The sequence below is a fragment of the Uloborus diversus genome, chromosome 4 (genome assembly GCF_026930045.1).
Source record: "Uloborus diversus isolate 005 chromosome 4, Udiv.v.3.1, whole genome shotgun sequence".
Lineage (NCBI taxonomy): Eukaryota > Metazoa > Arthropoda > Arachnida > Araneae > Uloboridae > Uloborus > Uloborus diversus.
This window is the reverse complement of record NC_072734.1, coordinates 119504201-119529431: the sequence shown is the minus strand read 5'-3', so window position 1 is coordinate 119529431 and position 25231 is coordinate 119504201. Positions and strand designations below refer to the sequence as shown.

The 25231-nt window shown below is 37.0% G+C and overlaps 1 protein-coding gene across 1 annotated transcript; it reads right to left on the bottom strand.

Annotated features, from left to right (window-relative positions):
• Nucleotides 1-868: 868 nt before the first annotated feature.
• On the bottom strand, nt 869-2879 carry LOC129221422 (outer dynein arm-docking complex subunit 2-like). The gene is given in 2 exon segments (XM_054855907.1): nt 869-2167; nt 2169-2879. Coding segments are annotated over 2 exon segments (2010 nt in total).
• Between the last annotated feature and the right edge of the window lie 22352 nt (nt 2880-25231).

The following is a 25231-nucleotide window of genomic DNA, read 5'->3' as shown; positions in this document are numbered from 1 at the left end:
CCCATAGAGTAAGGAAATATACATAGAGAGGCCCCCCGTCTATGGTAAAAAGGAGATGAAATTGAAGCCGGAGTTATGGGATACAGCGGTGCAGTGATGAGCGGGGTTATGATAACGTGATCGCTTCGCGAGAATAGTTTTCGCCAATCTCGCAAAGGGACCGTATAAAGTAGCTGGCGGATTGGTTTGTATTTTAATTCATGTTTTAATGCAATTTTAAAAACGTGCTTCATAAACTTGCAACATTAGCAAGAACCTAAGGATCTTGGGATACAGCGGTGCAACTTCCGGTTTCAATTTCTTAGTACGGCAGGGCCTCTCTATGTAATTTCTTTACTCTATGGGTTTGCTCCAACTATAGTCTATCTTTCCCGTGAATGCAATGTACTTCAAGTAAAGTTTTAAGGGGTGCACTAATTGTTCACTATTTTCGAGTCGAGATCTTGTAAAGATTTTTAAGTGCTTTAATATGCTTCAGTAATCAAACAAATATGACACTTCTTCGATGAGATACTCAAAAAAGTTATGTTTTTTTTACTACTAATTCAAAATTTCGAACGTTTGTTAGCTTTATTTATTCATTTTTATTTTTTTTTATTTTTTTATTTTTTTATTTTTTTTTTTATTTTTTTTTTATTTTTTTTTATTTTTTTTTTATTTTTTTTTTTTTTTTTTGTCTGATTTTTCTGCCAAATTTCATTCTAATCCGTCCAGCTGTCTTGCGAACATACACAGATACATACGAACTTCTTTAATTTTGAACCTCCATTGTCTTTTTAAAAATTTAGCTTTTTTTTTACTTACATTTCTGAAATACTCTGATATTGGCCTAAGCATGTACTATTTGTGCTAATGTAAGCAATCTTTCTTATGCAAAAAATAGTGCATGTTTATCAATTAGCCATTTTGGAATATTTCCGTCTCGATTTAGAGGAAACAAACGCATTCTTTGTGTAATATCAGCGGCACTTTCTTGGACTTCATGATCCTTGCTAAGCATTTGTCGAATTAAAATGTCATAGACTCCAGCAGTGTTGTACATAATAGCGCACCATTTTGGAATCCAAGAAAGCTCACGAAGCGCATGCGTTGCTGCGCCTGACACAATCACTGTCTTACTCTTCAGCATTTTGATCAAGGGGTAGACAACTTTTCTATTAGCAAATTCATGCCTATTGTCCTTAAATTTGCAGCACGCTGTGATGGCCAAGCACATATGGTATCTAAGCCGCCTGCATCGTGTATTTGTTAAATTGGATAATCCTTGAACAACTTGGTAATTCGTAAGTATTCTTAAATTTTCCGTTTCCTTTGACAATACCACAATCAATGCACAAACGGGTGTCAATATACGAGTGTGTCTAGAATGTAAAAGGTCCGTTAGTAATTGAACCGCTCCGACCAGCGATCGAATGTAAACTGCGGAGTTTTCTGTGTTTTTCAAAATGGCTGCTAATTGCCAGAGTGTATTCGATATGACGGATGCATTTTCATTTTTTAAATGAGACCATATTAGCCTCAATGCATTGTGGTTCTCCATCAAAATTAAGCATTCCTTATCTTTAGAAGCATTAGCTAAAGCCTTATTTAAGTGCATAATCAGCGATGAATGTGTGGTTTTTAAGAGCCCAATGAGTGTTTCTATACCATTGTTTTTCCTTATCGTTGTACGCATTTGTGGATGATCCATGCAACAGCTTAGGCAAGCCACTAGATATTCTTGAACTTTCGGTGGCTGCGAACTGAGCAACTGAATTAGTAATGGCGCTACATTTAGCGCTTGAAATCTCGCCAAATTCGCCTTGATTTCGGCGCATTTCCATAAAGCTCCTGAAATTGAAGCCATAAACATATTATCGGAATGAAACGTTGACATTTGTATAATTTCATATAGTTTGTCCACAAATCCCGATTTCCCAAAGAATCGCTTAGCTTCCTCGCCTTCAGCGCATTTGAAGGCAGCCAGAGCTGTGGCTTGTATTAGGTTTTGATCTTCGCTATAAAAGTACTTCCTGAAAACTTCCAGCATTCCCATGCTTTTAATGGCCAGTTTGATTTTTTTCTGGTTAGCACAGCGTTGAATTAGTTGCAATGCCGTTGTTGCTAATTTCACGTGGGGTGTCTTCAAGATTGTGTGACACCCACGCAATGCTCCACTTAGCAAAAAACTCTATTTGATTTTTTCGACATTTGCAGGCCGCAAAAAGGCACAAAGATGCTAATTCAGCCGCCCGTAGAACGGCAGCAAGCTGTTCATTTAGTTCTGAAGCTTCATACAGTAAACTCAGCGGGAGATAAATCATATTTACAAGTAACGGTATCCCGCCAGAAATTCGTATTGCTGTCCAAGATTTATGAAAGTCAGCAATGCAGTATATTGTTTCAACAACTTCAAGCTTTAGATCAATTTGTGATTCCTCTAATAATTTCACCATCGATTGTATTCCATCCAGATGGACAATTTCCAATCTAAGCATTCTTATTTTGCTTAACTTGCGCAAAAATCGCAGAGAAATGAATTGTAATCGTTTATCGTTACATTCCAAGAGATTTAATAAAACTTCAATCACTCTATAGTCTGTTAAACCTTTTAGCATTATTGGATCTTGAAAATCACAGTCATAGCAGATAAGTAAAGAAAGAGTTGAAATTAAAGGTCTACCATGGGCGAGGTATTTTATAGCTTTAAGAAATTTCCAGTAATCATTTGGGCAGTCGTACTGCTTTAAATCGGGTCTTTTTTTGTAAATGTCTTCCAAATCTTCTGTTTCCGAACTACTGCAATTTGATTCATTATCTCTTTCTTCCCCAGTTGTTGCTTTTTCTTTGCTTTTAATTTCAAATATTGAGGGTTTAATTTTAATGTAACGAGGAAACATCGCAACTGTCCTTTCGTAAGAAATGCTTTAATTTCAACTTTTTGTATTTCGTTGAGACTTTTTTGTAATTCACCGTTTTCCCTAAATCAAACGATTTGATTGATTGAAATGGTGGATGCAAAAATATATTTGCATATTGAAATTTGTTGGAACTATTTCATTGAAGGCAACACTCTATTCCAACTTAAAGTAAACATATAAAGCGAAATTTTTCCCCCCTTTTGAATTCAACTTTAATTCGTAACTCATGTTTCTCTTAAAGAATTTATTTCATAGAGTAAGATCATCCAGGGACGTGACGAGAGGAGAGCGCCTGGGGTGTGATCCCCCCCCCCTCAGATTTTTTCGACAGTCGCCATTTTCAACAGATCAGTCGGCAAAAGTATATGAATGGTATACCGGCGAGTCCCGACTTACGCAAGGGATGCGTTCCAAGACTCCTCGCGTAAGTCAAAATTTCGCGTTGTGGAAAAATGTATGTTTTTCAAATTTTTTAATAGCATACCAAATTTTTTTAGACATTTATAAACACCTCTCAAACTGCTTTCAAGCATTCCTCAACAAAACATTAGTTTCTTACATAAAGAACAGAACTTTTACCGTACTTTAAAGATAAAAAAAAAGCTGTTTTATTCAACATAAAATACCTAAAGATGCACAAAATGAATGACCGTCGGGAGGGAAAGACATAAAATAAAACACGGTACACACAGTATGTAGTAATAATAAAATGCTGCACTATTAGTATAGTAGATACTGTAGTAATATTCATGAGTTATAAAATGATGGTTTATACTCCATGATCAGATTGTTATTCTTATCTAACACATTTTTGAATATGGTTGCTTCGCCTTTTATACAAATACAAAAAAAAATACAAATGTGACGATCAGCAACAGGATCTTGGCCCAGCTAGGCTGGTCATAGTCAATTTATCAGTCCGCAATGAAGATCAATGGCCCTCTTAAAGCTATCCACGCCCTTGCTCATTAACACCTCTTCCGGTAAGCTGTTCCAAGTTCCCACAACCCTACTAAAGTAGTAAATTTTCCTAATTTCCAGGTTAGCAAGAGATCTGAATAGCTTAAAACAATGACCCCCTCGTCCTGCTTTCCGTGCAGAAATTTAATCCATTAACATCATTCATTTTGATAAATTTAAACAACTGAATCATGTCCCCTCTGACCCTCCTTTGCTCCAGGCTATACATATATATAGGCCTATTATAGGCCTATATAGGCCTATAAAGTCTGGTATCTAAATCCGAAAGTCCAATTACTAGTCTAGTTACCAGTGGCGGCTCGTGCCTTGAAAAAGTAAGGGGGCCAGATCATATGTGCACTAGCCCCCACCCCCCTCGTTTTTTTTTTTTTTTTTTTTTTTTTTTTTAATATTTAAACTTTCTTTTAAAAAAATGTGTTAAATAAAATTAATTTCATTTTAATCACAGGACAAGCTACAAAATACTTCAACTAATAAGTAAATCACGAAAGATATTAAGATCGTGTTTATGTCCATGATTGTCGGCACTTTTACTCCCTGACTTTCAAAAATGAAATTTAAATAATCAGATAGGCAAAAGCTATAAAATACATAACGAAAATCATTAATCTCAAGTTTATGTCCATTATCATGTATATTAGTACGCTTTCCGGCTCTGCAGTACGAATTCCTTGTAGCACCGGTAAAAGGCTGCAAGGGACGCACTTTCCACCCCCTGGCTTTTAAAAATGAATAATATTTTAAAAAGCAATATTAATCTAATATTGTTATTATAGTAATATTACTTTTAATCTTTTGATAACTAATTCGTTTCTATGAGTAAAATTAACTTATTTTAAGCACAAGACCAAATTACAAAAGTTCCAAGTGCAAAAATATTATGATCAGAGAAATATGTAAAAATTATAAATTAACTAGCTTTAACAAATATGAAAATGCATCTCAGTACTCGCTTTAAAATAAAATGAAATAAAAATAGATAAACTAAATTTTAAAAAAACCAACACATAATAGAAAAAAATCTCATCAATTTGATTGATTTGATTTGCTCATCAAATCTCTCAATTTTGAAACTTAAAGTTTTAAAAACGCAATTTTAGACGGTGATGTTAGGAAGAACGGTACAGGGGACTCCGCGGAAATTTTTAGAAATTGAAGCCTTAAAAACGCAGTTGTAGGCCATACTTATTAGCGTTAGGATAAGGGATGAAGCTCCGGGACTCTCCCCGATCGCTTTCTTTTATTTTTTTTTTTTTTTTTTTATTTATTTATTTATTTATTTTGAAAAATAAATAGAAATAAATTCCATTTCTCCCCCCTCCAATTTTTTGAAATTGCAGTTCCAAAAACGCAATTGTAGACAAACTTCGAAGAATTTTACAAGAAGGGGTTCTGGAGCTCTCTTCTGGAAATTTTTTCAAAATTGAAGTCTTAAAATCGGCCTGCAGAAAAAAATCTTTGTTTAATCCGCGGATAATACTATGCAAAAAAAAATGAAGTTTTGATTTAACATACAATTTAGGCAACTAAATTAAAAACGTGAAAAAGTAGTAACTTTTAAGGTATATTCAAAACTTATTTAAAAAATAATCTAAAAAATAATGATTTCTTCTCGAAATTGTCATTATAGTTTATAGGATGCTCTTGAAGACAAAAAATGAAGAAAGGAGCAAGCGGTTTAATCTGGTGCAAATGAAGGCTTCTTCCTTTACCGCAAGTTGTTTCTTTTACATAGCCTGAATCGCGTATGAAGAACATTCTATCTATGTAAAATAAACAACATACAGGTAGGGCAACTGTCTCGGCGAATCCTGCAGCAAATATTGAGGTTCAATGCGTTGGTGTACAGGGGCGAAAACACACACACATACAAATAATCCGCGGCAGCGTGTTGTCCGCACCTCATTGATTTTACAATTTTTAACAGATAATCCGAGTACTATACGTAGGAAAATACGGTACAATCCTTTTTTTTTTTTTTTTTTTTTAATCTCAAGCACGTACGCATGAGAAAAAAAAGGAAAATAATTAAAAAGTTATAAATTACTAGAGGACCTGTCAGACGTTGTTCTGTTCAAACTTTATAAATTGAAAAGTTAAAAAATTTCAATAAACTATCTAGTGGTTGAGCCATTTTGTTGAAAAAAATAATTAAAAAGAAAATGTTTTAAGCTGCTTTTTGTCAGAATGCGTATATTTATTGCAACTTGATTTATCTAATGCCCACTGAGCAGTTGTTTTATTAACTATTTTTTCTCCCGTACTTGATGGTTTGTTCCTTCAGCCATACTCAAAGGATAAAAAGCGTCCTCAGATATTAAGTGTAAAAAACTAACTACCCATCTAGAACAAATGGAAAATCCCGCTGCAACATCCCCCATATGAAAAAGAATAAAACAATCGAAAGGATATCGTTTAGAAAAATGATAAAGGTAAAAACAGTTCTCTGAATAAGCCAAAATCACTCATACCCCCCCCCCCCCTAACGATGTAAAATATAACACATTCTTCAACCAAAATGACTAAACACTCTTTAAAAACGAAAAACAATTCTTTGCAATTTGAAATATTTCGCCAAACAAACAAAAAATACAATAAATTACATTAACAGAAGCTTTAAAATGTAAACAAATGATCACGCTACTCTATTGTTTATAGCCAAAGTCACCAAGCCACCACGTTGCTGTAATACATCCGATTAGTCAGCGAAGCTAACTCCGACCGATTAGCGATCCGATCTTTTGAACGGAAACTTTTTAAACTTCATATATTGCCTAATTTGTTCTTTCCACCAAAGATAAAGATCTTCCATTGCACCGATCTTTGGTGTACAGAACTACCCTGTTGTAATTTATCTGGACGAAAATAAAATTTGTTTCATCTTAAAATCCCATCATCTTTTCCTTTAATAATGTACTGATGATTTGTTAGATAATCCTTAAAGTCTTCTTGACATTGGTGCCAAAACTCAGATGGATTTGAGCGTTTGAGCCGAGAAACAAATTTTGCTAGGTACGATACGTTCTGATTATTTGGTTAGGAAAACCTAAAACACTGATCCGGTCACATAGTTCAACTACGACGACAGAACACACGTTTTGCGTGTACCTTCCAGTACTTTACTTTAAAATATATCTCGGGACCTAAAATCGCTGCTTTCAAGAAATGAAGGCTTCACTCTCTCTCTCTTTCTCTACGTCTTATCTATTCTCAACTGACATATCACAGTATTAAATTTCATTACGAAAAGCAGAGCTGGCTTTCTTATTGTCCTTTGGCAACGGGTTAAATATTTATTTCAATTCTCGCTCAACAATAAGTTAAAATAAATATTAATCATTTGGGAGATATAACCATCTATATATATAATTCTCTTACGTGCCGGCAAATGAAGGGGTGAATTTCTAAACCTCTGTTGGCAACACTTCGCCGATAAATCATGTAAACAAACTTCTACGTTGTTTTGAAGTCTTGAATCACAGAATACTCAACGAACTTTTTTTTTTTTTGAGATGAGTTTGAGTCGGGCTGTGGCCCATTTCAACCTTAATCAGCAAAGAAAAGCTCAAAGAAGGCAGGAAACCGTTCTTGAATCCAATTTAAGACGAGCCATTTCCAGAGTTGTATTCTCTGATTCGCTGCCGATAATTTTTAGCGGCTGGGGAATTTTCAGTCAGCAGTTCCTTCAACAGATCAGGTGCGTCACACAATGCCGGTAACCGCACCTTTCCGTCATGGCAACATTTAGTATATTTATTTGCAGTATTACGCTCTTTCTGCCAATAAAGAGCACCACAAAATTCGCATTCTTCACACATTGCTCCACAATCATGTTCATCGGCAATGTTGTTTTGAACGCGTAGGCGCTTTGAGCGTCGTCTATTCTCTGCTTCAGTACGACAGTTCAGTTCAAAATGAATAACCGAGAAAGAATCTATATATATAATTCTCTTACGTGCCGGCAAATGAAGGGGTGAATTTCTAAACCTCTGTTGGCAACACTTCGCCGATAAATCATGTAAACAAACTTCTACGTTGTTTTGAAATCTTGAATCACAGAATACTCAACGAACTTTTTTTTTTTTGAGATGAGTTTGAGTCGGGCTGTGGCCCATTTCAACCTTAATCAGCAAAGAAAAGCTCAAAGAAGGCAGGAAACCGTTCTTGAATCCAATTTAAGACGAGCCATTTCCAGAGTTGTATTCTCTGATTCGCTGCCGATAATTTTTAGCGGCTGGGGAATTTTCAGTCAGCAGTTCCTTCAACAGATCAGGTGCGTCACACAATGCCGGTAACCGCACCTTTCCGTCATGGCAACATTTAGTATATTTATTTGCAGTATTACGCTCTTTCTGCCAATAAAGAGCACCACAAAATTCGCATTCTTCACACATTGCTCCACAATCATGTTCATCGGCAATGTTGTTTTGAACGCGTAGGCGCTTTGAGCGTCGTCTATTCTCTGCTTCAGTACGACAGTTCAGTTCAAAATGAATAACCGAGAAAGAATTTACTTTATTCCTTTTATTCTCAGCTGAAAGGTTTCGCCAAATTTGTTTAGGGTTATAGTAGTTTTAGTATTGTGCAAGCAAAGTAGCCTTGGCGAGTTTTCGCGTTTTTAGTTAAACCATTTTTTGTTCGTGACGTGGCAAGGATTCAGAATAACAACAAGAAGGACAAACGTTTGAGAAAATATGTTTGGTGCTCTCTGAGCCTGTTTTTAGTCATGGCCAGCTCTATGTGGCATTATCAAGAACAAGATCTTTTGAAGCAGTGTCAGTTGTGGCTCCCAAACGGGACATTTTTAATTGTGTATATGAGGAAGTTTTCTCAGATTAGAATATATAAGAGTGTAAATATGTAAATATATATAAGAGTGTAAATAATGTAAATACATCCCTCGGGGGAGCCTGTAACCCCTAGAGGGCGCGTCCCCAGGTGGCGGATAGGGGAATGCCTTCATTGGTTTTCCAATGGGTGGTAGAAGGGAAATAAAATACCTTCCGCGGACCAACAGGTAGAAGTGCAATCTCTCCAAAGCAATGACAGACACTTTTGTATCTATAATGGTAAAGTTGTGCACATTGCCAAGGCAGTCATCTTACATACAGCAAAGTTAAACTGTCGAAAATCTGGCTAAAGCAGACAAATTAACATTATGAACGTAATTTTCATATTGGTTAAATGGATGGTGACCTAAATGCAATTACCAACTTTAATTTTTACGGAAAATTTTAGCTAGGCTAATGTATTGGCATACAGCGAGCGAGCGAAGCGAGCATGGATCGCGAAGCGATCCACAGGGAACTGCGTAAGCAGTTCCGGGGGTTGGCGAGCGATAGCGAGCAGGGGGCGATAGCCCCCTAGTATTCCAAATTTCAACCAGAACGTAGCATTACTTCTTGAGATAGGACACTCAAAATGGAAAAAAAGAACGGGTGATTGCGCTACCCCCCTTTTAGCTGTTGACACAAAAATAAAATCAGTTCTTATACCCGCTAAGGGCTACTTGCCGATAAATTTTTCTTTCATTCCGTTCATTATTTCTTGAGATACAGCAGTCACAATTGACGACAAAAAACGTTCTACAGCTCAACCCCCGTTTGAGTTATTGACGCCAAAATTGAATCAGCACCTGTTCCTGTTAATACCAACATATGGACCAAATTTTGTTTGATTCCGCCAGTAACTTCCTGAGGAATAGCAAGCACGCGTAACTCGAAAAACGTCCCATTGCTCCACCCCCCTTTTAGGAATTCGCGCCAAAAACTAATGGGCACAAGTTCACATAGGGGCACATATGTGTACTAAATTTCGTTCGATTTCATGCGGTAGTTTTTGTTGTAGAGCGGCCACAAAAAACTGGTCACACACAGACGTGACACACATACATACACACACACACACACACACACACACATACATACACACACACAGACAGACAGACATTTTCCAAAAATGGTCGAAATGGACTCAGCACACCTCAAAACGTTCGAATCCGTCAAAATTCGAAATTCGAAAATTTGCACGAATCCAATACTTTCTTCTATATATTAGATATAGAAGAAAGTAAAAACGTTTCCGATTCGATCCATCGCGCTTCGAAACCATGCTTGCCACAACTTAATTGCACATAAAAAGTTTGATCAAAATCGGTCCAGCCATTAAAAAGCCTTATGGTGACAAACGTCCGCACAGAAGATTTTTTATATATTAAGATTGCCGGAAAAAAGTGAGGGTGCCCGGGCCCCCTCTGGCTCCTCCCACGAGCCGCCACTGCTAGTTAACATTCATTGAAACCTTTCCAATACAGAAATATCTTTCTTCAGATAAGGCGACCAAAACTGCACAGCATACTCCAAATGGGGTCTTACTAAACTCCTATATAAAGGCAGAAGAACCTTCTTAGATTTATTTGAAATAGATGTATTGATAAACCCAAGCATTTTGTTAGCTTTTTTACTTGCAATGCTGCACTGTTGACTAAACATGAAGCCCTGATTTATTAAGATACCGAGATCAATAACATTTTCTGCCTGACTAATGATTGAACCCTGTAAACGATAACTAGTACGCTTATTTCCATGACCTAAGTGTAGCACTTGACATTTCCCTACATTAACTGCCATATCCCATTTATCCACTTAGTAATATGACCTAAATCCTCTTGAAGCTGTTTTACTTGTTCTTCATTTTCTACAATCCCCATAACTTTTACATCATTAGCAAAACAATTCATGCTTCGAAAAATATTTTCATTGATGTCATTCATAAAAGTAATAAACAAGAGAAGCCCTAAAAGTGAACCTAGAGGAACCCCGCTAAAAACATCACTCCATTTAGAATGATTTCCTCTTACAACTACTCTTAGTTTCCTTCCAGTCAGCCAATTTCTAACCGAAAGTAAAGATTTTCCTCCTATTCCTATATCAGCTAGTTTGCTGAGAAGAGCAACATGCGGTACCTTATCAAACGCTTTTTGAAAATCAATATAAACAACATCCACACACTTTTTGTTATCTAAAGCCAAGGTAACCTTGTCGTAGAAATGCACTAAGTTAGTAGCACACGATTTACCTTTCCTGAACCCATACTGCAAACTAGTCAACCGGCTATTAGTCTCTAAGAAATTCATAATCTTAATTTTGATCAAAGTTTCGAAAATCTTACAAACCACTGAAGTCAGACTTACAGGTCTATAATTCCCAGCATTACCTTTGGACACTTTCTTGAAGAGTGGCGTTATGTTAGCCAGTTTTCAGTCCTCTGGGACTGTCCCTGAGTTATAAGAAGCATTAAAAATATTTAAAATAACATCCACTGATTCCTCTGCACATTCAACTAAATTTTTTTATAAATATTATCTGGTCCCGGAGCTTTAGTTGCTTTAATTTTTTTCAAATGAAATAAAACCTCCTCCCTGGAAAACACAAAATCCTCAAGCTGCATAATAGCTTGTATCTTGCTAGTGTCAACTGTTGAGATACAGCTATCGTTAAACACACTGGAAAAAAAAGTTAATAAGAGCATTTGCAATATCCCTATCGTTTTAGATTAAATTACCATGCTCATCAACCAATGGCCCTATTTGACTATTTCGAGCTTTCCCAGAATTAGCGTAAGCAAAAAACCTTTTAGGATTCCCATCAATGTTATCTGCTAGCCTTTGCTCCAATTCCCTTTTCTGAAATTCGTACCAAATACTTAAAATTCCGTCTTGCCTTACAATACTGGAGCCTATCTGCACTCTGACCAGTTTCCTTAAACTGATAAAAAGCTGCTTGATCATAATTTAGAGCTTCTTTAATCTCCCTGGAGAACCACATGGGCCAAATATTAGTACTAACACCTTTTCTTCTAAATGGAATATAATCCCCAACTCTCTTTGTTAGTTATTCCTCAAATGCCGTTCACTGTTGATCTACGCTACATCGCTATTTTCCAATCCTGACGAAAAAACCTATTTCACGAGCTTTGCCTCTTTAATAACATTTCCATTTTAGGCATCAACTGCCTCTTTTCTTGATATCTTTAATTTACAGTATAACAGCAGTTTCCATTTTCATACTATTTACTTAGACTCTGCAAGCTTTAATATTGAAACTAAGTTCTGAACTTTTACAGATATATTTTTGTTTTGACTTTTAATTGTACGTACGGAAGATTCACTTACATATAAACTTTTTGTCGTGTTACCACGACGTTTTTAGTTGTTCAAGCATATCGAGAATAATCTTAACCTTTTTTTTTTTTTTTTTTTTTTTTTCGTCTTTAGATAAAACAGCGCCCTAACGTGCCATTACATTTTATCAACTTTAATATTTAGAATTAAAAAAAACTAAAATAAATTAAAGATACTGAGTGGTTATTTGGTGCACTAGCAACGCGATGAGACTAGTGTGATGAGGGAATTTTCGCTGTCAGTGATGCTAAAAGGATGTAATTTTATTTCTTATCAAATGCATAAAATATGAATTGTCCAAATTAGCAAAATGCCATTTTATAAATACATGTTTTCTAAATGTGTACAACATTCCTTTTAAAGCATATTTTACTATTAATCATTTTATATTTAGTTCGGTGCTATGTTTTTCGGTGGTTTGGAGGAACGATCAAAAACTTAACTATACCGAAAGCAGATGTGAGCAAGTGACAATGCATGATCTTTTCTTTTCCCTCGGTCGTCCTCTCCCTCACTTAATACCAACGATTTGTCGAATCAAAAACAATTTTATTTTGAACTAGTAGTACCCGCACGGCTTTTCCCGTAGTTGAAAATTAAGAGATCCTTTGGTTCGCCTGTATAGCTACAAATAATGGATGACGAATTTCTCGCCAATTTGCTATGTTTATTTGTTCGCCAATGTTATGGTTCCCCGTTATGATAATTTCGTAATTTACTCTTCCACGTTGTAATAACTTGCTCGGTAAAATTTTCTTAAAATTGGAATAGAAAAAGAACAAAATCGAATTTTCGAAAAATCGCTTCGAGGTGCACACTCCCATGCTACAAACTAACTTTGCCAAATTTCATGAAAATCGGCCGAACGGTCTAGGCGCTGTACGCATCACACAGATCCAGACATCCAAACAGACAGAGATCCAGACAGACTTTCAGCTTTATTATTAGTAAAGATCATCGTAAGTTATTAAATAGTGTATGACTTTCAAAAAAAATTAATTTTCCCATTTTTACCCCGGATATTTTTGTAGTTCCGAGCACCCTTATATGTCCTCAAAATGCAGAATTATACATATATATTTTCAAAATTTTCTCAGGGGGAAAAACCCCCGGAGCCCCTAAAACTGCGGATATTCTGTAGCCCCCTTAAAGAAGGTCCCTGCATCACTCTCCTGTTGTTCTACCTCTTTCAAAAGATCAATCGAAAAAAAGACAGCGGGAGAATTAAAAAAAAGGTAAATAATAAAATAAAACCATATGACTTGATGTATCACAGGGAAGAGACACACACAGTGAGAGATGAAGCTTAAAAAGTGGCCTGTTTTACCACCGACATAACAAGTTGTCTGGACTACAAAAAAGGGGCCCGCACATACCTAAAAACCTAAAATAACTAAGGGGACTGCTGTCTTATATATAATTTAAAATTTGCAAATTTTAAGTACAACCACTGCTCCCGCTCTCTGTCGACGAAGCAGTGCCCACCCTGTCAATTTTTACTGTTTAAATGAAGTTGTGGTTAAACTTGTTGGTTTTGCATTTCTACTTTTTCAAGTTCTTGCATACCTTGTTCATTTTTTTTTTTTCAATTTGTTGTTTTTTCGTCATGTTGTTATTTTGCACTTACTTCGTGCATGCACTGTAAAAAATCTCGGAAAACTCTCTGAATATACAAAAAAGTTTTCCGTAATACACAGATTCGTACGCCCTCAGCAGTTTTCTGCTATAATCAAAAACCTTTCCCGTTTAGCAAGAAAGTAAGAGTCGACGCATGCGCAGCTCACACGGCAGTTTTATGGTCCAGCAGCAAATCCAAACTGAAACTTTCGAAAGCACGCAATGAAAACAAGTGCTGACTCATGTATGCGAAGTAACACTCATCAAGGGGATTAGTAGAAGTTTTGTTCCTCGCATGAATTTACTGAAGATAATTTTAAAGTCTTATATTTTCTTGCTTATGTATCGTCATGAGATTGAATTTGAAACTATGTCACTTATTTTTAAGTACAAAGTGCAACTTCTGGAAGCATGCTCGCGGAAGGAATACAAACTGAAATTAAAAACCAAATAACTGCCGAGAGGACGCCATGTAAATTCGTTGCGTCGCATAACTTGTGTAGGTAATTTACTGTTTTCTTGGATACTTTTCTTCTTTCTACCAAATGGGTAATTTTTGTTGGCAGAATTTTATTCTGTCATAAAAATCACCTTTTTGGTGACCAAAGCCTGCAAAAGACCACCACCGACGAATAGGTAAGTCGCTTTGCAACTCTATTACTTTAAAGAGATTTAGTTCATATAAATCTCGTTAAAAAAAAAAATATTTTTCTCAGTATCATTTTTTCGTTGTGAACTATTGCAATTTGAAAATATTTTACATTACATAGAACTCATATTTAAAGTGCAAGTGTGTCTAGTTTTATTCAGTAAAATTTATGAATTGAAGATTATAAAAAACTTTAAATAAGTGTTATTGTGTACTTTGTTTTTATGTGTCAATCTCAGTTAATATTTGGCTGAACATTTATGTATCAAGCATTATGAATTAAATGTTATAATATGCAAATTGTCAGGTCTGATAGTTCGTCTTTAAGGTTGCATGTTTTCATTCTCTTGTAAACAGTGTAGCTAGATTGTATGAAGTAAAAAAAAACTATCTCTTGTAATTAGGAACATAGTGCTTCAGTATTATCTAAATGACGATATCTCTTTAAATATTTGCATTAGCGAAACGCTTTAAATTAGTTAAATGTGTATTAATTTCTTTAACAAATAGATACATATATGTATTTAAAAGTGTCTTCATTTTTTTCGTTTTACGAGCCTCAATTTTACCAAAAGCAAAAAAAAAAAAGACTTTTTGTATTTTTACACCATATTAAAGTATTTGACTTATAATTTATATGATACTTTGATTTATAATGTATATGATACTTTGATTTATAATTTATATTATACATGAAATATTATTTATCTCAGCAGAGCTTCATTAGTACGATTTATTTTAGTTGTACCTGCCCTTAAGGGAAAGAAGCTGCAAATATAACAAACAAGAATTATTTCTCAATAATATATTTTTGTATATATATGAAATACACAAGTAATGAATAGCAATGAGAAAAAGAAAATTAAAAGTAGCAATTATTAGAATAAAGTGGAAAGGTTGAATTCGGAGCTCATCAGCCGTGGAAGATTCGATAAATATGGTCAAAAGACCAAAAGATATTAAACTATTTACTAAATAGAGAGTGTTTAAGCTCTAATATATGCATTACATTGGGCCAAACGCACCATATGCTAAACTATATGCAATAAACAAGAGCTTAAACCTAAAATTAAAAGTAGGGGTTTTTTTACCTCGGCTAAATTAAGAAACAAGTCCTTATAATTTGTCTTCCTCAGCACAGTACCTACTGCATGCATACTAGTTTAATGTAGGACAGTCAGGAGGAATGAGTCAGTGGCAAAAATGGAACAGCTGCATTTACATGCCAAAATAAAAAGTAATATTATTTCATGTCATTGTTTTAAAAGTGATCATTTTTAAAAAACTATGTTATTAATATACAATGTACATTATGGGGAGAAGACGAGGGGCGTTCACCACGCAGACTGTGCCATTGACATTTTCGGGGGGTTGCTTTTTCAAGGGGGGGGGCGCTTCATAGCATTTTATGGGTGCACCATCACTCTTATGGTGGGGGGGGGGATTCTCGTATATATGAAATGGAATAATCATGTAATAGAGTTCAATATTTTAATAAATAAAATATATATTGCATTTTGCACACACTGTAAAAATAAAATCAGTAACCTATTTTGAATAAGTAATTATATTTGTGATGAGCTGGAAAAGGGCAAGAACAGAAGAATCAACCCGAATGGTTCCAGCAGGGGGACTTGGTGTCATATTTAAATTCATCAATTTCTCTGTTGGTACTTTTCGGTACACTTTGTTCGTCAGAGAAATTGACTTGAGGTGAACGAATTCCGGAACGCGAAAGGTAGGTAAGTCCTGTCAAATTTTATCCGAAGACAAAAGCTATCAAGTTTGATACAAGATGTATTTTTAATGCAGAACTTAAAAACATAATATGTTGATAGTTTTGTCTTGAAAATATTGAGAGAAAAACTGAAGTTTAAGATTGTTTAACAAACAATCTCCACTTTTCAGAAGGTACCCCCCTCCAATTCCCCGACGATTTTGTGATTAGGAATGAAACTACTAGATTATTTCATAATTTTTCAAAAATTTATAACTGTGCATATGTTATGCTGTTAACCATGCTATTTGTCATTAGAAATTCAAAAAAAAAAAAAAAAAAATCCACGAATGATTCTAAAATTGCTTGTATTATTGCTCTTAGATATGAAATAATTGAAACTGATATGGTATGAATACTATAATAAAGAATTACATTTTAGAAAATATCACGGAAAAAGGATTCCGAAATTCTCGGAAACGTTTTTGAAAATTGTTTGGAGAATTCCGAAATACTCGGAAACGTTTTCGAAACTTTCATGAACCACAGCTGCACAGAATACTCAGAAACATTTCTGGAAATTATGGAAAGAGGATTCCAAAATACTCAGAAACGTTTCTGAAAATTACAGAAAGAGAATTCCGAAATACTCAGACACGTTTCTGGACATTACAGAAAGAGGATTCCGAAATACTCAGAAACGTTTTTGAAAATTACAGAAAGAGGATTCCGAAATACTCAGACACGTTTCTGGACATTACAGAAAGAGGATTCCGAAATACCCAGAAACGTTTTTGAAACTTTCATGAACCACAGCTGCACGATATACTCAGAAACGTTTCCGGATTTTTTTTACAGTGTGCCTGGAGGTGGAGCATATGCATAACACTAAAGATATATATTGTTACAAATTCTGTAAATAGTAATTATTTTAGTAACGTAACCTGTAAATAGTTTCCCGTAATGAATATACAATCCCTTAACATATGGCTAAAGTATACGACCCCTTATTTCCTTTTCTTTTCATTGATAAAATTTGATAACGGTGTACGCATTTCGGGAAGCAGAAAGAATGTTGTGGAAACTTCTTCGATGTTTATAAAGGCGTCCTGCGTGATAAAAAGTTGAGTTTCGATTGAGATTTCGAACTGAGAGCGTATTTGCTCTGTTTATAGCGAGGCATTTCGCTGTGTTGTTTTCGTATTTGGAAGTAAATACGTGTGTAACCGTTAAGTTTACGGTGTTGAGTGATAATTGCTTAATTGCTGATGAATAATTTAGCAGTGGTTGAAGATCTTTCCTGTACATAGTGTAAATAAATTTCCTGTGTTTTTATCAAGAACTGTGTTTTCATTTCAAGAAAGTGGAAGTCGCACCGGATCCGTTACAATTGGCGCCCAACGTGGGGCTACTTCTGGACTTTCTTGGAGTAAGTGTGACTTTGGACATTTTTTCATAAAGACTATTTGAATTTATAGACTTTGTTTTTATGGTGATTACCCGCGCAATGGATGAACAATTAAAACAACTTCTTGACGCAATCAACTCTGTGAAGGGTGATATGGCGGCTAATCAAGAACAATTTAAAGTGATTTGACTGCAAGCTTTACTGCAAATCAAGAACAATTAAAAAATGATATGGCGGCTAATCGAGAACAATTAAAAAATGACATTGCGGCTAATCAAGAACAATTGAAAAGTGATTTAATGGTGCTGAAAAATGATTTAGCTTCTAACCAAGAGGAAATTAAAAACGACCTTACTTCGGTAAAGACTGTGATGGAAAATAAATTTAATGAGATAGAGCATCGAGTTGATGCTATTGAAGGAAAGTTTGAAGCAGTTGAAGGCCGATTCATCGCAGTGGAAAATAAAATCGAAGAGAAATTTGAAGAAAAATTGAGTACCGTTGAAGGCCGATACAATGCTGTAGAAAACAAATTGGCAGAAGAAGATAGAAAATTTCATCAACTTAAAGAAGACATCTTTAAAGACCTGGAAAGGAGATTGGCGACCGCGGAAAGCTGCTCTGTACAGTTTGGCGCTCCCACATCGGTTGCTCGACCGTCCATTAAACTGGCCACATTTGATGGGAAAAGTTCGTGGCAGGTGTACAAGACCCAATTCATGATAGTGGCGGAAGCGAACGGATGGGACTCTGCTACCAAGGCCTGCCATCTTGCAGCATCCCTGAGAGGTGACGCAGCGGACATTCTTCAGACCCTTCCGGACAGCCAGCGCCTGGATTTCGCCGCCCTCACATCTGCGTTGGAGCTTCGCTTCGGTGAGAAGTGCCAGAAAGATTTCAACCGACTCCAGTTGAAGTCCCGTTTCCAGAAAACCGGGGAAACCCTGCAAGAGCTAGCGGCGGATGTCGAGAGACCGTCTCATCTTGCTTTTTGTGACTGTCCTGCGGATGTTCGAGACAACCTGGCACTCAACTACTACATCGACGGGGTTCGAGATCCGGAAATCCAGAAAGCTCTACGGATGGCGGATGTCAAAGACCTGAGTTCTGCTGTTGTGTATGCGATGAAGTTGGAGGTCGCCCAGTAAGCAACCCGCAAGGATCGCCATTCTATCCGCGGCGTGAAAACTGATGAGCCTGATCCGGTTTCGTCACGCTTTCCTGAACTGGAAAAGCAAATAAAAGAAATTGCAGGAATCCTCAAAAGGACTTCGGCTCCCAAGTACCAAAATGGACAATCACTTAAGTGCTGGAAATGTGGCGGCGAGGGTCACTTACGAAGAAACTGTGAAGCTCGCCAAGAAACCAGAGGGAAGAGCACCTCTCCCTCGCAGGTCCTGGAAAACTAAGCCATGGCAATCTCGCGGGGCGGAGGTCGCCAAATTGGAATGAGCCCCATCTTAAAGTTTTCCAGATTTCATCGACGAGTGGCGGCAGTAATGGACTGTTTGTTTACGCATACGTAAACGGGTTTCCCCGCGAACTGATTATTGACACTGGAGTCAATGTTACAATCATTAGAACAGATGTGGCTCGTCAATTTGGACTCAACATTCTATGGACGCCGCCCTGCGTTACCCTCCAAACTGTGACAGGTGACAAGATCGAGATTGAAGGTAAAGTAAACTTAGAAATTGTGTTTGGAAATGCCACTTACCATCATACGGCATTCGTTGCTGCTATCACGGACCCCTTCATTCTCGGATTGGACTTTTTAAAGAAGTATGACTTCAACCTCGACTTCAAGACTAATGAGCTGCACTCGATGAGAGAAGACATAGCCGTTTTCCCCGCAGAAAGTGATGTAAAATCCGCTCATCAAATAATAGCCCAAACAGATTTATCGATTCCCTCAAAGTCAGAATCATTAATATCTGGCTCCATTGTAGAAAGCAATAGTTTTCGATTTGGACTCGTTGAATACCCTAACCTAAACAATAATCTAAAAGGAGTGCTGGTAGCATCTACGCTTGTGGACCTTTCTAAGGATGTAATTCCTGTGAGAGTCGCCAACGTGAGTGAAAGGCCAAGGAATATCCGAAAAGGTGAAGTGTTGGCAACTTGTACTCCAGTAAACTGCATCATTAGAAGAATCAATTCCCCCGAGACTGTGTCTTCTGAGTCCTTGACATCGAAGTTAATTGGGAGTGCGCCATTATCGAAAGATCAAAGAACTGCTGCGGAACAATTGGTGGAGGACTTCAAGCATCTGTTTTCATCTACATCGGAGGATGTGGGCAGGACGAATTTAACGCAGCATAGGATCTACACTGGAGAACACCTCCCTATTAAACAGCATCCAAGACGACTACCGTTCGCCAAGAAGGAAGAGGTTGAGACCCTCCTGAAAGAGATGAAGGAGAACGATGTAATCGAACCCTCATCCAGTCCTTGGGCGTCTCCCATCGTCTTGGTCCGAAAGAAAGATGGCTCCACCAGATTTTGTGTCGATTACCGACGGCTGAATGAAATCACCAAGAAAGACAGTTACCCTCTTCCACGGATAGACGACACCTTGGACACTCTTTCCGGACACAAGTGGTTTTCGACCCTGGACTTGAAGAGCGGCTAGTGGCAGGTTGAGATACACCCTGATGACCGAGAGAAGACAGCGTTTACAACTGGACAAGGCTTATGGCAGTTCAAAGTGATGCCCTTCGGCCTCTGCAATGCACCAGCTACGTTCGAGCGTCTTATGGAGACAGTGTTAAGAGGACTTTCCTACGAATCCTGTCTGGTCTACTTAGACGATATCATCATCGTGGGACGCAGTTTCGAAGAACATCTGGCAAATCTTAGGAAGGTGCTGCAGAAGCTTAAGGAAGCCAATCTGAAGTTAAGCTCGTCCAAATGTAATTTGTTCCGCCGGGAAGTGAACTACCTTGGTTACATCATCTCTTCTGAAGGTGTACAAACCGATCCAGAAAAGGTATCTGCAATCAAGAGTTGGAGTCGTCCCGAAAACATCCATCAGCTGCGAAGTTTCCTGGGGCTCTGCACGTACTACAGGAAGTTTGTAAAGGGTTTTTCCAACATTGCACGACCTTTGCATAAGCTGACGGAGAGCAAGCAAAAGTTTGAATGGTCCAAAGAATGCGAAGATGCATTTCTACGACTGAAGGAGGCTTTAACATCAATGCCTATCCTCGCCTATCCTCAGCCTGAAAAATCCTTCATCCTGGACACTGATGCGAGCCACGAGGGCATCGGAGCTGTTTTATCCCAAGAAATTGACGGCAATGAACATGTCATCGCTTACTGGAGCAAATGCTTATCAAAGTCGGAGCGAAATTACTGCGTCACCAGAAAGGAGTTACTGGCCATAGTGAAAGCTGTAGAACACTTCCATCATTACCTCTACGGCGGAAAGTTTCTGCTTCGGACAGATCATGCCTCGTTAACTTGGCTTTTGAACTTCAGGAATCCAGAAGACCAGGTAGCCAGGTGGATACAGCGGCTCCAGGAATATGACATGGAGATCAAGCACCGAAAAGGGTTGTCTCACGGTAATGCAGACGCTTTATCAAGGAGACCCTGTCCTGAGAACTGCAATTATTGTTCCCGAATCGAGAAACAGTATGGAACGACTAGCCCTACTGCCTATCAGGTGACAGTGATTCCAACATCTTCAGAACCTGATCCATGGAGTGACGACCAAGTTCGAAAAGATCAACTTGAAGACCCCGACATAAAACCAATTTTGGAGTTCATGGAGAGTGACAGTCGGCGACCTAGCTGGCAGGACGTTTCCATCTTTAGTCCTGCAACAAAAAGATACTGGGCTTTATGGAACTCGCTCCATTTACGGAACGGCGTGCTACACCGAAAATGGGAATCTGATGACAGCAAAACGTCTAGGTGGCAGTTACTACTTCCCCGAACGAGGATTTCAGATGTTCTGAAAGAAGTAATAGTAGTGCGACTGGAGGACATTTTGGTGTGTTGAAAACCCTCAATAAAGTTCGGGAGCGCTTCTTCTGGAGCAAGGCGAAGGATGACGTGGAGAAGTGGTGCCATTCTTGTGACGCCTGTGCTGCACGTAAAGGACCGAAGAAAAGAAGCAGAGGGAAGCTACATCTGTACAACGTTGGAGCTCCTTTCGAACGAATTGGGATCGACATCCTGGGTCCTCTACCAAGAACTGCTGATGGGAACAAATACATTCTTGTTTCCATCGACTACTTCACCAAATGGCCGGAAGCATATCCCATTCCAGATCAAGAAGCTACCACCGTAGCAGAGACTCTAGTCCAACATTGGATCTCGAGATACGGAACACCTTTGCAGATTCATTCCGATCAAGGGAGGAATTTCATCTCTGCTGTGTTTAAGGGCCTATGTCACATTTTCGGAATTGAGAAAACTAGGACATTACCACTACACCCACAATCGGACGGCATGGTGGAGAGATTTAACCGCACAATCCTGAATAATCTCTCACTTATGGTCTCCAGAAATCAACAGGATTGGGACAAGAAGCTACCTTTGTTCCTGCTGGCCTACCGCAGTGCTGTCCACGAGACTACCGGATATGCCCCATCTCAGATGCTCTTCGGACGAGAGCTTCGGCTACCTTGTGATCTCGTCTTCGGTCGTCCTCCGGATGCGCCTGCATCGCCTGAGGAGTACATCCAGGATCTCCAGGCCCGGTTGGAAGACGTTCATAACTTCGCACGAGAGCGAATCAACATCGCGGCGGAGAAGATGAAGACCCGATACGACACAAGGTCTACTGGACATGAATTCAACGAAGGCGACAAGGTTTGGTTATGGAATCCCATCCGACGGAAAGGTCTGTCACCCAAATTGCAGTCGCATTGGGATGGGCCCTACAAAGTCCTTAACCGACTAAATGACGTCGTAGTGAGGATCCAAAAATCACCTAATGCAAAACCTAGGGTTGTACATTATGATCGGTTAGCCCCATACTATGGCCATAGTTCATGAGTATTACATAAACAACCATGGTTGATAACATAAAAGTTGTAGATAATTTTTTTTTTTTGCTTTTAATGTTTAGTAATATTTCTTGTTATTATTGTGTTTCCTATGCATTATTGGTTATTATTTAATGTGTGTATTTGTACTGCCCGGGACGTGCAGTCCTTGGGAAGGGGGCAATGTTACAAATTCTGTAAATAGTAATTATTGTAGTAACGTAACCTGTAAACAGTTTCCCGTAATGAATATACAACCCCTTAACATATGGCTAAAGTATACGACCCCCTATTTCCTTTTCTTTTCATTGATAAAATTTGATAACGGTCTACGCATTTCGGGAAGCAGAAAGAATGTTGTGGAAACTTCTTCGATGTTTATAAAGGCGTCCTGCGTGATAAAAAGTTGAGTTTCGATTGAGATTTCGAACTGAGAGCGTATTTGCTCTGTTTATAGCGAGGCATTTCGCTGTGTTGTTTTCGTATTTGGAAGTAAATACGTGTGTAACCGTTAAGTTTACGGTGTTGAGTGATATTTGCTTAACTGCTGATGATTAATTTAGCAGTTGTTAACGATTTCTCCTGTACATAGTGTAAATAAAGCTCCTGTGTTTTTATCAAGAACTGTGTCTTCATTTCAAGAAAGTGGAAGTCGCACCGGATCCGTTACAATATATATATATATATATATATATATATACAGAACTTGAAACGAACGAAAGATCAATAAAAAGTATTACATTACATTGCACAAGTATTGCTTACAAATACAATAAACCTTTCCGTTCCTTTGCTTTTTCTGATTCTGATAACGAGGGAAAATGCATCTGTAATGAAACTGATTTCACGCAATTCATTGATACACATCATAAGCACATTATCACTGGCAATTTGAACATTATTAAAATTGAAAATGTAAGACATCTGATGTCCTGACTAAATTTTGACTCAACAAGCATAAGAAGTATAGGATGACTTTAGATACGTTTTCTCATGACTTAAATAACTTCATTTTAAACACTGCATACAGATAGAGCATTCCTGTTCAAGCAATTCCATGTTATAATGGGATTCCAAAAATTTTCTAGGGATTTTCTCAATGATAAGGCGTATGAATACTTCAATTTAAATAAAGATGATATCACTTACATAAAAAAAAATGCAACAGAGTTTTATCTTTGTGCCTGTTAATAAGGCGGCTAGTAATTACGCTATCATTTGTAAAAAGTTCTACATGAGTAAAATCTTTTCTGAACTAAGTGATTCAAAATATTATGAGAAACATAAGTTAAATAAACGAACTATTCACAAAAAGTTCAATGCTTTTGTCGAACAATGCAAAAACCTTTTTTCCAAACTTTTTCTATATCCCATAACAAAAAAATGCTTTTCCTTTTTTTAACGCTTAAATTTCATAAAAATCCCGTTAAATTCATATTTATTTGCTGCACTGTTGGCAGTATCAACAAATGTTTCAACGCTAAATTACAGGGATATTTGAAATCCATTTATAACTTTCTCAAATCAAAATACAAAAACACTAGCTATTTTTGGTCCATTGATAACACTTACGAAGTTAGTGACAAACTTAAATCTGATTCACATCTGTTTCTGTTCAGACGTTTGATTTTGAGAATCTCTTCAACAATATTCCTATTGACCTGCTATATAATAACATCAAAGATATTTTCAATTTATTTTCTTTCGAAGATGAACTTGACATTAACAGAGATCATTTTTCTTTTTAAATCTCTGGGGGGAATTTTTGTTTCGATAATAATTTTATTCATTTTCAGAACACAATTTACAGACAAACCCATGGCATTGGTATGGGTACAAACCAGTGGTTGGAAAAACTACATATTTTTTGTAGCGAACTACAACTACAACTACTTTGTTACAAATGTAGTTAACTACAACTACAACTACTTTTTTCAAAATGTAGCGACTACAAACTACTTTTGAAATGTAGTCGCTACTTCGCTACTTTTCAAAAAATAAGTAAATAAAGAGTATACACATTAGGGTGTCTCACAAAAAATGAAATTCAATTTTTCAAGTCGCATACCTACTTATATTTTAGCTCTTTTTTTCAAAACAACTCTAAAAAAATTTCATGTAATTTGAATAATGACGACCCGTGTCGACTTCCGTCAGAATGCAAGCACTTGCATTAGGGTGGTTCAAAAAAAACTTTTTTCAGCTAGAGTCCAGGACACCTCCTACTTTTCTTTAGACTTACTAATAGTATTATGCAGTAAAAGTTTTAGCTTCTTACTCAAATTTTAAGACGGTGCTCAATAACCCCTCAGTTTAATATTAGGCGTAGCATAGAAAATGTCACAAAGTTAGAAACATTTAATTTACCCAGCTGTTTTTTTTTTTCGTAAATAATTATTTTATTGCAATGTATATGCATATTACTCGTGTATATTATAATATGTAGCATTGTTTTTTCAGCTCAATGCATTTTTAATCCCCCCTCCCCATACTGATGAAGTTTGGGGGAGGGGGCTGAGCATCCTTTTTCAGTTGAATAATCAGTTCAGCTAAAATTCTTCCAACATATTGTTATCCACAAGTCTAAAAATATTGAGGGGTGTCCTGGCATCTAGGAGAAACTTTTTTATTTTACATGTATTTTTGAACCACTCACCTTATATGCTAGACCAAATCAAAAAAAAAAAAAAACTCGAAATTTCAATTGAAAAAACGTTGCCCCTATACCCCACATGTACCACAAAAAAATTTATTAAAATTAAAAAACATTGAGATATCAC